Source organism: Vombatus ursinus, unplaced genomic scaffold (assembly GCF_900497805.2).
Source record: "Vombatus ursinus unplaced genomic scaffold, bare-nosed wombat genome assembly UNPS02014961.1, whole genome shotgun sequence".
NCBI classification, from domain to species: domain Eukaryota; kingdom Metazoa; phylum Chordata; class Mammalia; order Diprotodontia; family Vombatidae; genus Vombatus; species Vombatus ursinus.
In genome coordinates this window covers 768,780-781,506 of record NW_020954739.1, presented here as the reverse complement: position 1 = coordinate 781,506, position 12,727 = coordinate 768,780, and the positions used below count along the sequence as shown (strand labels likewise).

The following is a 12,727-nucleotide window of genomic DNA, read 5'->3' as shown; positions in this document are numbered from 1 at the left end:
CTTTCACAAAAACAGACACATCCATGGGAAGAACAGACTCAAATTTAAAATAAAATGGTGGTGAGAACACATATGGCCAAGGAGTAAAATCACAACCTTGGTTACTATTAATTCCTTTTTTTTTTTTTTTAGCCTATAGCCGTTCTTATCGTGAAAGGGATCATGGCCCTTGAAGTTACTTCCCTAAGGTGACCATCTGTGTCTTTCTATATCCATGTTTTTCCTTAGTGTCTCTCTCTCTTTCTCTCTGCTCTTAACTGGATGCCTTGTCTCTTTCCAGTGGCATGATCGACAGAAGAAAAGAGAGGGACAGAGGTATATGTATGTCAGGGGGAGGAGTCAAAGATGGAAAGGGGGAAGGTGGAAAGAGGGGGAAAGGGAAGGGAGAAGGAGAAAGAGATAACTGCTGATATTTCTCCTGTTATTTAACGCTCCCAAGAGCTTGGTGAGCTTATTTGTTTAGCCAATTAATCTGTTTGATTCTTGAGCCAATTAAAAAGGACTTGGAACCTGATAAAGGGAATCACAGGGAGTTTGCAACATTTTAAAAACATCATCATATCTGTTGCTTGATTGATTGATGTCAGGGTGTTCAACCCCCTCCATTACACATACAATCAAAGGGGAAGCTTTTGAGTATTCAGAAAGGGAGTAATGAATGAGAAAAGTCAGCATGGCTTCAGGTCATGCAGACTAATATGATTTCCTTTTTTGACAGTCCATATATCAGGTGAATATTGTAAATATTCTTTACTTAGATTTCAGCAAAATGCTCAATAAAGTCTCTTGCACTATCTTCCCAGACAAGATGGAGAGATGTGGATAGGACTGCAGTAGGAACAAATGGATTCAGAATTGGTTAAATGATTATAACCAAGGGGTAATCATCCCCTTTAGGGCAGCTAGGTGGCGCAGTGGATAGAGCACCAGGCCTGGAGTCAGGAAGCTCTGAGTGCAAATATGGCACTTCCTTATAGTTGTGTGACCCTGGGCAAGTCACTTAACCCTATTTGCCTCAGTTTCCTCATCTATAAAATGATCTGGAGAAGGAAATGGCAAACCACTCTAGTATCTCTGCTAAAATAAACCCCTAAATAAGGTCATGAAGAGTTGAACATAACCGAACAACAGTCATCCCCTTTTCTAAATTTTCCCATTTCTGTCAAACACATCGCCATCCTTTCACTTTCCCAGAGTCATTACCATGGCATTATCCTCCGGGCCTTGCTCTCCTCATCCCCACATCCAATCAATTGCCAAATTGTGCTGTTTCTGATTCACAACATCTCTCCCATTCAACCCCTTCTCACTGTTCCCAGAGCCACTACCTGAGGTCAAGCTCTCAACACCTCTGGCCTGGATTACTTCAACAGTCTCCTCATTGATCTTTTTGCCTCAAGTCTCTTTCCACTTCAGTCCATCCTACACACTGCTGCCAAAGTAATTTTCCTTAAGCTCAGGTCTATCCACAAGCCTTCCTAACTCAGTAAATGCTAGAAGCTTCCTGTTGCTTCTAGAATTAAATATAAACTTTTTTTGGTTTGTTTTTTTTGTTTGGGTAATGGGGGTTAAGTGACTTCCCAGGGTCACACAGCTAGTACATGTCATGTGTCATGAGGCCAGATTTGAACTCAGGTCCTCCTGAATCCAGGGTGGGTGCTCTATCCACTATGCCATCTAGCTGCTCCCAAATATAAACTCTTCCATTTCACTTTTAAAGTCCTACACAACCTGACCTTAAACCATCTTTCCACACTCCTCCTTCTGCGCTCTGTGATCCAGCCAGACTGGCCTCTGCTCCTCATATATAACACTTCATTTCCTCTCTCCGTACTTTTGCCCTTGCCATCTCCCAGACCTGGAATGCCTTCTCCTCTTACCTCGGCCTCATAGAGTCCCTGCCTTCCTTTAAGACACAGCTCAAGCACCATCTTCTGCATGATCTTTGCTGATCCATCCCCAACTGCTAGTGCCCTCCCTCTAAAACTTCCTTACATTTAATTACTTTGTATACATTTGTATTTATTCACTTTACATGTGTAACAGTGTCTACTCCGGATCCCACTGCTTGGAAGCTAGGTGTGTTAAATTTCACCTCTCTCCCACGAAGCTTCGGTACCCTTAAAGGACTATAAGGGTTGGGGGTTAGTCTTTACTATTGGCTCCAGGCCCAATTGATGATATTCCGCCAATTTTAAGGATCTCCTGTACTCCAGTTCCATTTAACCACTTAACAGTCAGATTAGTTTTTACAAAGGTATAACTTAAAAGGTATAACAAGAACAAACATACAAAACATTCCTTCGAGAAAACCTGAAGGTATAATCCCCCTCTCCCCCAGCACCACCTCGGTCTATGGGGAGGAGAAGAGGATCAGGTTCACAGCCTAACTCAGTTCCTATGTAGCACAGTCCCATCAAGTTCCAAGGCCAAAGCCTTTCTGGGGCTTGAGTCCCAGGCACCTGGTTTCTCAGGCCTTTCTTGCTGGTCAGGCAGCAACACGGAGCATGGAATCTTGCCTTCAAGGTCCCTGTGGCTCCAGTCCAGGTCTGGTGTAGATTCTACTGCTTGTACCTAGAAATGAAAAAGGTCAAACAGAACAGACCTAAACCCCAAGGCACACAGCTAACGAGAGGGAGGGGAAGGTAGCCCTTCTCCTCACCTCCTCACCCAGTTCATGTGAACAGAACCTTCACTCCCTGCTGGGGGGGCAGGGAGGGGGGCCGGAGGGAGGGAGAAAGAGAGAGAGAGAGAGAGAGAGAGAGAGAGAGAGAGAGAGAGAGAGACTAGGGGAGTGTAGAATGTCTTCTTCCAGAATATGGTCCAGAATATGGTCTACGTGGTGTTTCCATGATAGGTGATCTTGGCATGAACAAAGTAAAGCCCCGTTTCATATCTATGCTGTATACATTTTCTATGTGTATGTTGTCTCTTTTATTAGAATGTAATATCCTTGAGAGTACAGACTGTTTTATTCTTTGTTTTATATCCAGGGGTATGCTGGTAAGTGTTTAACAACAGGCTTTCCAAAAACCTATGACACACTCTTAAGTTTATCTGCATTATTAATATTTTCTCCATTACTTTCCTAAATCCAGACAATCAGCAAAACAATAAAATAAAGCCTTGATTTGGAGCATTTGCTGATTTTTTAAAAAAAAAGTCTAAATGCTCATACTGAAAATTTAATGAGTTGGTTGCTGAAAGTTGAGGTGGCTATAGCAATTTCTTTAAATAAGATAACAATGAAGTTTGCCTCATTCATTGATTCTTCCTTTCACTTGAACACTTAGAGGCCATTGTAGGGATTATTAATTGGCCTAATTTCAATATTTCAGTTTCTCAGGGAGGCCGGAGGAGAGGGAGAGAGATGGGGAATGGCCAGTTGGTGTAGCAGTCAGAGCACATACAACATTCATCAATGAAGTTAGCCATGTTATATGGGTGAGGTTTATAGTGCTCCAAAACAATTACAATAGTAATATCAAAGATCATTGATGCAGAATTGCCACAAACATTCCATTTATAAAACAAAATAACAAGCAACAACCCCACCCCCCCATGTCTTCAAAGAACAATAAAACAAAGTAGGCCTGTATTTTAAGTACTTGGCACAGGGCCTACACATAGTAGGGCCTAAATAGTATCTATTATATCATAATATATTATATGTATATATTTGTTATATTTATATCTATTATATATAAAATTTATTTATATATTTATATTATATATTTATGTATAAATATTACCTGTTATTATTATTATTATTGTTGTTGTTGTTGTTGTTGTTGTGGTTATTGTTATATTAGAAGAGGTCCAAATCAAAGCAGCAAAGTACAGGCTTTGAGACCCTGACACGTGAGGATTGGTTGAACTGGGGTATTTAATCTCAAAAAGAGACAGTTGGGTTGCAGAGGGAAGAGGGAGGGGAAATGAAGAGCAATTTGTTTTATTCTATTGGGTCCAACAGGGCAGAACCAGAAAAAGGGTAGAAGCTGCAGAGGCAGATGTAACACACCTAGAACACACTGAGATGAGAAGAGCTTCCTTTCAGTTAGAGAGGATTTCAGGGCGAAACAGACTGCCTCCCAAGACAGAGGCTGGTGTCTTCAAACAAACACCAGATGATTGCTTGACAGGAGGTTGTAGAGGAGAATCTTGGTCAGGCTGGACTAGCTGGCATCCCAGGTCCCTCCCAGCTCTAAGAATGGCAGTCCCTGACATTGTACCTTTGAGTCACTAAGGCAGGGGTCAGTCAGCATATATTAAATGCCCACTATGTACCAGGCAGTGTGCTAAACCGTGATGAGATAAAGAAGGGTAAAAGGTAATTCCTGCTTTCAAAGAACTCACATTTTATGGAGGAGACAATAGGCAAACAACTATACCCCAATAACCTACAGACAGGACAAACTGGAGATAATCAATTGAGAGTAGTCACTAGCATTTTTTAATTAATTAATTTTGAGTTTTCAAGTAGTCACTAGTATTAAGGGGCATGGGAAAATGCCTCTTGAAACAGGGATGTGAGAAGAGAATTTTTTTTTTTTTGAGACATTCGGGGTTAAGTGACTTGCCCAGCATCACATAGCTAATAAGTGCCTGAGTTCACATTTGAACTGAGGTTCTCCTGACTTCAGGGCCAGCGCTCTATTTGACGTACCACCTAACTGCCCCTCTCAGAGACATCTTAAACTCAACATGCCCCAAACGGAACCCATTATCTCTCCCCCTCAACTCTTCCTGCCTCCAAACTTCCCTATTACTGTTGAGTGTCACAACAATATTTCCAGTCCCTTAGGTTTGCAACCTAATTGAGGGGTCATTCTCAACTCCTCATTCTCTTTCACCTCCCCACCCCCACTCCCAAATCCAATCTGTTTTCAAGACTGTCAATTTCAATTTCACCTTTGTAACATCTTTGTAACATCGAATATTTCTTCTATCCTCTGATAACTGCCACCACCCTGATGCAGGCCCTTATCACTTCAAGCCTGGACTACTGCAATAGCAGCCTGCCTCCAGTCGTTCCCCACTCTAATCCACCCTCCATTCAGCCACCAAAGTGATTTCCCTAAAGTGCAGTTTTTTTTTTTGTTTGGTTTTTTTTTTTAGGCAATTGGGGTTAAGTGACTTGCCTAGGGTCACACAGCTAGTAAGTGTCAAGTGTTTGGTCTGAGGCTGCATTTGAACTCAGGTTTTGCTGACTTCATTGCTGGTGGTCTCTCCACTGCGCCACCTAGCTGCCCTGCCTAAAGTGCAGTTCTGATCATGTCAGCCTCCTACTTAATAAAGTCCAGAGGCTTTCTCTTCCCGTTACCTTCAGGATCAAATGCAAAATGCTCTGTTCAGCTTTCAAAGCCTTTATTAACTAGTCCCACTCACTTTTCAGTTTTCTTGCACCTTACCCTTTGCCATGTACTAGTGACAATGGTCTCTTGGCTCTGGGCATTTTCTCCCACTGTCCCTCACATCTGAAATGCTCTCCCTTCTCATCTCTCTACCTTCTGGCTTTCCTAGCTTCCTGTAAGCCCCATCTAAATTCACATATTCTACAGGAAGCTTTTCCCAACCGCTCTTAAACCTAGTGCCTTCCCTTTCTTAACAATTTCCTAATTATTCTGTATGTTTGTACATAGTTTTTGCTTGTTGTCTTCCCAATACCTTGTACATGTTTTTGGAGGTTTTGAGCTCCTTGAGGGCAAAAACTGTTCTTTGTCTCTTTTTGTATCCACAGAACTTGGCAAAGCACCAGGAACAATAGTAGGTGCTTAATAATTAATGATGAGGGCTTGCTGAGTTAACTGAAGGAACTAGGAACTTGGGGTGTTTTTTGGGTCCCTCCACTACCTTGGCTTTCGTCGATTTTCCACTAACCTGTGCTGGTATGAAGGAAAATACAGTCTAGGGTTTTACCGTGGATATGCACATAAAAAACAAAGATGAATTTTTCTTAAAGAAAGCCTTATTCAGTAAACATTTTTGTTTCACTGACACCTTTTGGAGTATTTCAGTGGGATAACATACTTATTTATGAAACTTTCCCTCAGCCCCCTTGACAAGCTTCTCTCTAACCTCTAGCAGACCCTCATGCTCTAAAAAGGAGTGGAGAAACGCAGAGACAGAGAGAGAGGAAATTAAACCCAGGCTCCGCCCTTAGCCCTCAGGCCCCGCCCCCAGACTATCCTGTCAGTCTGGGCCTTTCGTGTCCCAGGCCACGCCCCCTACAGTCCCGCCTCCTGTTCCCTCCTCGCCTCAGCTCCGTCTTCCGGAAACTCTGAGGATTCCCAGCAGGCCCTTCGGCGGCCCTACTTCCGGGGGCGGGGGAGAAGATGGCGGCTTCCGGGGGGAGCTGCCGCTGCTGAGACGACTGCCGGGTAAGCGGCTCCGGGAGTTTGAGAGCCGAGGCGGAGACAGCTCAGGACAGGGTGCGGCGGAGCTTGGGAGAGAGGTGAGAGTGGGAGAAATGGCGGGCTCTGCCCGCTGGTGGGGGGGCGGGGTCGGGGGCCACACCTCTCGGGGCCTCAGCATCCTCCCCGGGAAGGGATGGATCTGGACCCGGTAATCAGCGAGGCCCCTCCCAGCGCCTTCGGTCGGTGTCCTGCTGGCCTGTGTGGTCCTTCCTGGTGCTTGGCGTATCATCTACCGCCTCCGTGCCTTTGCATAGGCGGGACTAACCCCCATGCCTGGAGTGCATTCCCTTCTAGTTTCTGTCTTAGAATCCCTGGTTCTTTTCCAGACTTAACTCGGAACTGTCTTTCCTGATTCACTGAGCTGCTAGAGCCTCTTCCGGAAATTACCTTGTGTTTATTTCCTGTGTATTTTGTGTTTATTTACACTGGCATGTATTTTCTCCTGATAGAATGTCAGCTGCTTGAGGGAAGGGTCTGTTTCACTTTTTTATGTTTGTTTAACCAGTGACTAGCGCCGGTCCTGGCAGACCTCAAGTGTTACTTCATGTTGGAGAACCTTAGGAGCAAAGATGCTAAGAGCCCTTCCAACTCTGAGATTGTATATTCTATGTTCTTTATTCTGAAGTCTCTTTTAACTGCAACATTGTGTTCTTTGTTCTAAAATCTCTCCCAGCTCTGACATTCGACATTCTGGGTCCTACGGGCTCTCCAGCTCTGACATTTAGTGTTCTAAGGGCCCTCCCAGCTCTGACATCCTGTGTTCCAAGGGCCCTCCCAGCTCTGACATTCTGTGTTCTAAGGACCCTCCCAGCTCTGACATTCTGTGTTCAAAGGGCCCTCCCAGCTTGACAGTCTGTGTTCAAAGGGCCCTTCCAGCTCTGACATCCTGTGTTCTAAGGGCCCTCCTAGTTTTGACATTTCTGTTTTCTAGGGGCCCTTCCAATTCCAACATTCTGTGTCCTTTGTTCTAAAATCCCTCCCAGTTCTGACAACCTGTGTTCTTAGGCCCCCTCCTCCTCCCAGGGCTGACATTCTGTGTTCTAAGGCATCTCCTAATTCTGATATTAAACCTATACTTTCCTTCCCTTTCAAAGCACCCACAGATTGAATGCCACATGTTCTTGCCTCTCTTAGACCAGATAGTTATTTTTTGTTCAGCACAAACTGGAGCTGTTGAAAAAAAGATATAGTCCCATGGTATGTAGCAGTAAAAAATTGTTGCATCATTATGGCCCCTCATGACATGGTTTATGAGTACTTTACATTACCTCTTTCTCATTCCTCATGATACAAGGTTAGGATTAGTATATCCATTTTTTCACCTAATAGTATTTTATTTTTTCCAATAATATGTAAAGATAGTTTTCAACATTCATTTTTATAAGATTTGGAGTTCCAAATTTTTCTCCCTCCCTTCCTCCCTCCTGTTCCCCCCTCCCCAAGACAGCAAGCAATCTGATATGGGAAAACCATGAGAAAGGAAAAACAATAAAAAAACAGCAAAAGTGAAAATAGTATGCTTCAAAATGCATTCAGACTTCACAGTTCTTTCTCTGGATATGGATAGCATCTTCCTTCATGAGTCTTTTGGAATTGTCATTGATCATCATATTGCTGAGAAGAGCTAAGTCTGTCAGAGTTGATCATCATACAATATTACTGTTACTGTGTACGGTGTTCTGGTTCTGCTCACTTCACTCAGCATCAGTTCATGTAAGTCTTTCCAGGTTTTTCTGAAATCTGCCTCTTCCTCATTTCTAACAGCACAATAGTATTCGATTTCATTTATATACCACAAGTTGTTTAGCCATTCCTAATTGATGGGCATCCCCTCAATTTCCAGTTGTTTTCCACCACAAAAAGAGCTGCATAAATGTGTTTGTACATGTGGGTCTTTTTCCTTTTTTTATGATCTTTTTGGGATACAGACCTAGTAGTGGTATTCCTGGATCAAAGAGTATGCACAGTTTGGTTGTCCTTTGGGCATAGTTCCAAATTGCTCTCCAGAATGGTTAGATCAGTTCACAACTCCATCAACAATGCATTAGTGTTCCAATTTTCTCACAGCTTCTCCAGCATTTACCATTTTCCTTTTCTGTCATATTAGCCAATCTGATTGGTGTGAGGTGGTACCCCAGAGTTGTTTTAATTTGTATTTCTCTAACCAATAGGGATTTAGAGCATTTTTTCATGTGAGTATAGATAGCTTTAATTTTTTCATGTGAAAACTGCCTGTTTATATCCTTTGACCATTTATAAGTTGGTGAATAACTTGTATTCTTATAAATTTGACTCATTTCTCTAGATATTTGAGAAATGAGGCCTTTATCAGAAACACTGGCTGTAAAAATTGTCTCCCAGCTTTCTGCTTTCCTTCTAATTTTGGTTGCATTGATTTTGTTTGTGCAAACCCTTTTTAATTTAATATAATCAAATTATCCCTGGTACTGTTTCAGAGGAGTCGGCCTGTCTTCTGAGCTGAGTTTCCAATTTGAGCTTGGGGTCCCCAGCCATGGAGCCAGTAGAATCAGGAAGTACTGCAGATGAGGAGGAGGAGCGGGCGATGGAGCAGAGGCCTCGGACCCGATCCAACCCAGAGGGAGCTGAAGACCGAGCCCTGAGTGCCCAAGCTAGTGTGGGGAGTCGGAGTGAAGGCGAGGGTGAGGCAGCCAGTGCTGATGACAGCCCACAGAACCCACCCAGCACCAACGGCAAACCCTGGCAGGTGCCACCACAGACTCCAGAATTTCAGGTCCGGACTCCCAGAGTCAATTGCCCAGAGAAGGTGGTATGTATCTGCGTCTGGCTTGAAGAACTTGGGAGACTTTTGTCGTAGCCCTAATTGTGGTAGCACAAGCCTCAGTGCAGAGCTCTCAGTTGCACAGACAAGATCCATGGGAGGACCCAGAATGAGAGGGCACAGGGAACCATGCATCTGTATGACCCAGAAGGCTTCCGGGGTCCTATGCCCAAAGAGACTTCTTGCTTTCCTATTTCTAGGATCCTGTACTGAGTACAGGAGTCAGGGGATAGTTAAACACCAGAACTCACTTTGCAGCCTGGTGCTGTCCTCTGGGAAGCTGCTTTTAGAGTAACCTTATTTTCACCTAAGTGCTGAAGCCAGTTGGCCAAGAACTGATATTTAGTTCCTTTTGTACCTTTTTCCCCAGCCAGAGTTGGGAGGAGCCTGGGTTCTCATCTTGGCTTTGTAAGAACACCCCCTCCCTGGAGCTCCAGTTTCCTTACCTATAAAATGAAAGTGGTTGGACTAAAGGATTTTTAAAAATTAAATTTTGTTTTTTTCAATCAGTGAAAGTCCATCTTCTTTTTCCACCTCCTCTCTCCCCTCATTCTCCATGCCCCCCTATCCCCTTAAGAATGGAATGAAAAGAAAACCCCTGTTCAAACTATGTATAGTGAAACACAGTAAATTCTCACAATGGCCATTTAAAAAAATATGTCAGTCTGCACTCTGAGTCCATTGCCTCTCTGTCAGGAGGTAGGTGGCATATTTTATCTGTGTGTCCTCTGGAATTGTGGTTGATCATTGAGTCAGTCAGAGTTCCTAAGTCTCTCAAAGTTGTTTGTCTTTGCAGTGTTGTTATTAGTACATTAATAATTCTGTGGTTCTCTCTTCACTATGCATAAGTTCATACAAGTCTTCCCAGATTTTTCTGAGCTCAGTGATCATAAAAATCTCTTCCAACTTTGATGGCCTAGAATTCTAGTACATTGTCTCTGGTTTGGAACAGAGCTGGGCTGCTTAGGACTTCCTGGTAGAACCGGAAATTCCTGCCATTCTAGAGGGAATGGGTGCCCACCGGGCCCACTCCACAATTAGACTGGGTTATATTGTTATTATTAGCTCACTTAGTACTCGGCACCTCCATTGATCCTTACCACAATCTTGTAAGGTAGGATTTTTTGGTCCCATTTTACACATGTGAAACTGGGGCTCAGAGAGACTAAATGTGTTTTGTCCAGGGTCACACATTTAGTAAATAATAGAGTTTTTAAAATCTCACAAAGAGTCTTATATAGGTTTTTGCTAAATCCTTGTTGATTGATTTAAGCCATAACCAAGAATGTGGTGTCTCAAGTGAATCCCTCTTTCTAAAGGAGTCCTATCCTTGGGGTGACTTTCTTTTATTAGAAAAGAAGTCCTGGAGCAGCTAGGCGGCACAGTGGATAGAGCACTGGCCCTGGGTTCAGGAGGACCTGAGTTCAAATCTGGCCTCAGACACATAACACTTACTAGCTGTGTGACCCTGGGCAAGTAACTTAACCCCGTTGCCTAGACAAAAAAAAAAAAAAAAGAAAAGAAAAGAAGAAGAAGTCCTGATGGTGGGGCCAGCACAGTTGTCCTGGGGTAACATTATTACTTTGCAGCTTGCCTGAGGTTCAAGGGGGCTGAATGATTTACTGGGGATGGGCTGGACAGGGAGGTGGGTTTAAGTGCGTGTTAACTGTTCTTCATTTTCTCCACCCGCAATTGTCTTTAACACAGATCATATGCCTGGACCTATCAGAGGAAATGTCTTTGCCAAAACTGGAGTCATTTAATGGGTGAGAGGTTTTTTCTCCTCTAATTTATAAGCCTATTTGGACTTTCTGATCCTGCATTTCTTCCACCTTTGGATCCTTAGGTGAGGACAGATGGGAAGGTTAGAGTAACAAAGTGGAATTGGTCCTATGATACCTTCACAGAGAGCAGAGTGGACCCATGTATTGGGGGAAGAATCACTTTGGCAGCACATGAAGCATTAGTTGGAGAGGAAAAAGAGATTAGAAGACCAGTTAGGAAGCAGTTAGACTAGTCTAGTGAAGAGGTAAACGAGGTTGATAGCAATAGGAATGAGGAGAATGGAATCAATGTGATTTGGCAGCTGATTGGACTGGAAGCATAGAGGGCAAAGCCATTTGTAGCCGTCTTAGCTCTTTTGGCAGCATATCAGTTGTGATCTTATTTGGAGGGAAAGGGGGACCGTCCAGTCAGATTTCTGTGGGGCAGGAATGCAGAGCATGAAAAGGGAAGAAATGATCGGGATACCCTCTGTTGCATGGGTGGGTGGAGGATGTCTTAGCCTGATTCTCCTCTGGCCCTGGGATCCCATAGAACATAACACTGACTGACGGTGACAGTGAGGAGTCCCCTGTGACTTAGCCCAGACAAGTGACCTCTTAATGGAGCCTCCATTCCCAACATATGTCATAAGTCTTGAGGGTACCTGTCCTTGGATAAACCGTAGTGGCTCTCCATCCCTGAAAAGTGCCTTGGCACTGCCTAGAACCTCCTGAGTGTCCTCTCTCATCCCTGACCAGCTCAAAGACCAACGCCCTGAACGTGTCCCAGAAGATGATCGAGATGTTTGTTCGGACGAAACACAAGATTGACAAGTGCCATGAGTTTGCCCTAGTGGTGGTGAATGACGACACCACTTGGGTGAGTGAGTGTGGGAGGAGTCCCTGCTCCTCCTCTCCTTCCCCTTCTGCTTCTTTCCCCTTACTCCTTTTCCATTTCCTGGGAAGATATTAGGGAAGATATTTCCTGGGAAGATACTAGAAGTCCCCCTGATCTCCAGCTTCCAGCCAGGGCCTTTCCCTTGCCTTAAGTGAATCACAGGTGGTCAAATCTAGGTGGGCCTGACCTTAGAACGTAGAACACAGGATATCAGAGATGGAAGTGCTTTCTAATCCTAGAACTGGAAAGGACTTTAGAACACGGAACGTAGAGCTAGCTGGAACCTTAGAACATAGGGAATCAGAGTTGGGAGAGATTTAAAATATAGTATGTCTGGACTGGGAGTGAGACCTTAGTGATTGGCTAACTCGTCCACCCCAGTTCATCTTGCAAATGAAGAATGAAGTTCAGGGAGGGCATGTACTAGTAGGTGGCAGGGAGTTGAACCAGGGTCTCCTGACTGCAAAGTCTAGTGGTCCTTCTGTTATACAACTTTGTCCTTTTGTGACAACATGGAAGTTTGACCCAAGCTCATGAGAAACCACAGACCACAGAGGCCAGGTGTTTGATGAGAACTGCCAGTTCAGTTGAAGCTCCCTCGTTACTGAGCCCTGTAACCCCTTCCCCTTTTGCTCGACCTCAGATCCTCAGAAAAAGTTGGTTAGTCTAAGGGGGACCTTGGCGATGGAGATTGTTCTAGGGCCATTTGAGCTGACACATAGAAGAAATAGCACCTGCCTTCAAAGAGCTATCTGCCTATCAAATGGTTATTGTGGGAGGTGGGACCTACAGACCAAGAAAGGCAAGCAGGTGAGCGGCCCTGGTTTTGTTTTTAGCTCTCGGGCTTGAC

The 12,727-nt window shown here is 44.1% G+C and overlaps 1 protein-coding gene across 1 annotated transcript in view; it reads left to right on the top strand.

The window, feature by feature from the left end:
- The first annotated feature begins 6,317 nt into the window (after positions 1-6,317).
- BABAM1 (BRISC and BRCA1 A complex member 1) overlaps positions 6,318-12,727 on the top strand; it is a 9,694-nt gene continuing 3,284 nt past the window's right edge. The window contains exons 1-3 of the mRNA XM_027845425.1: positions 6,318-6,454; positions 8,873-9,204; positions 10,924-10,982. Coding sequence (XP_027701226.1) covers positions 8,929-9,204; positions 10,924-10,982 — 335 coding nt within the window. The 5' untranslated portion in view covers positions 6,318-6,454; positions 8,873-8,928. The remainder of the gene's footprint in view (positions 6,455-8,872; positions 9,205-10,923; positions 10,983-12,727) is intronic.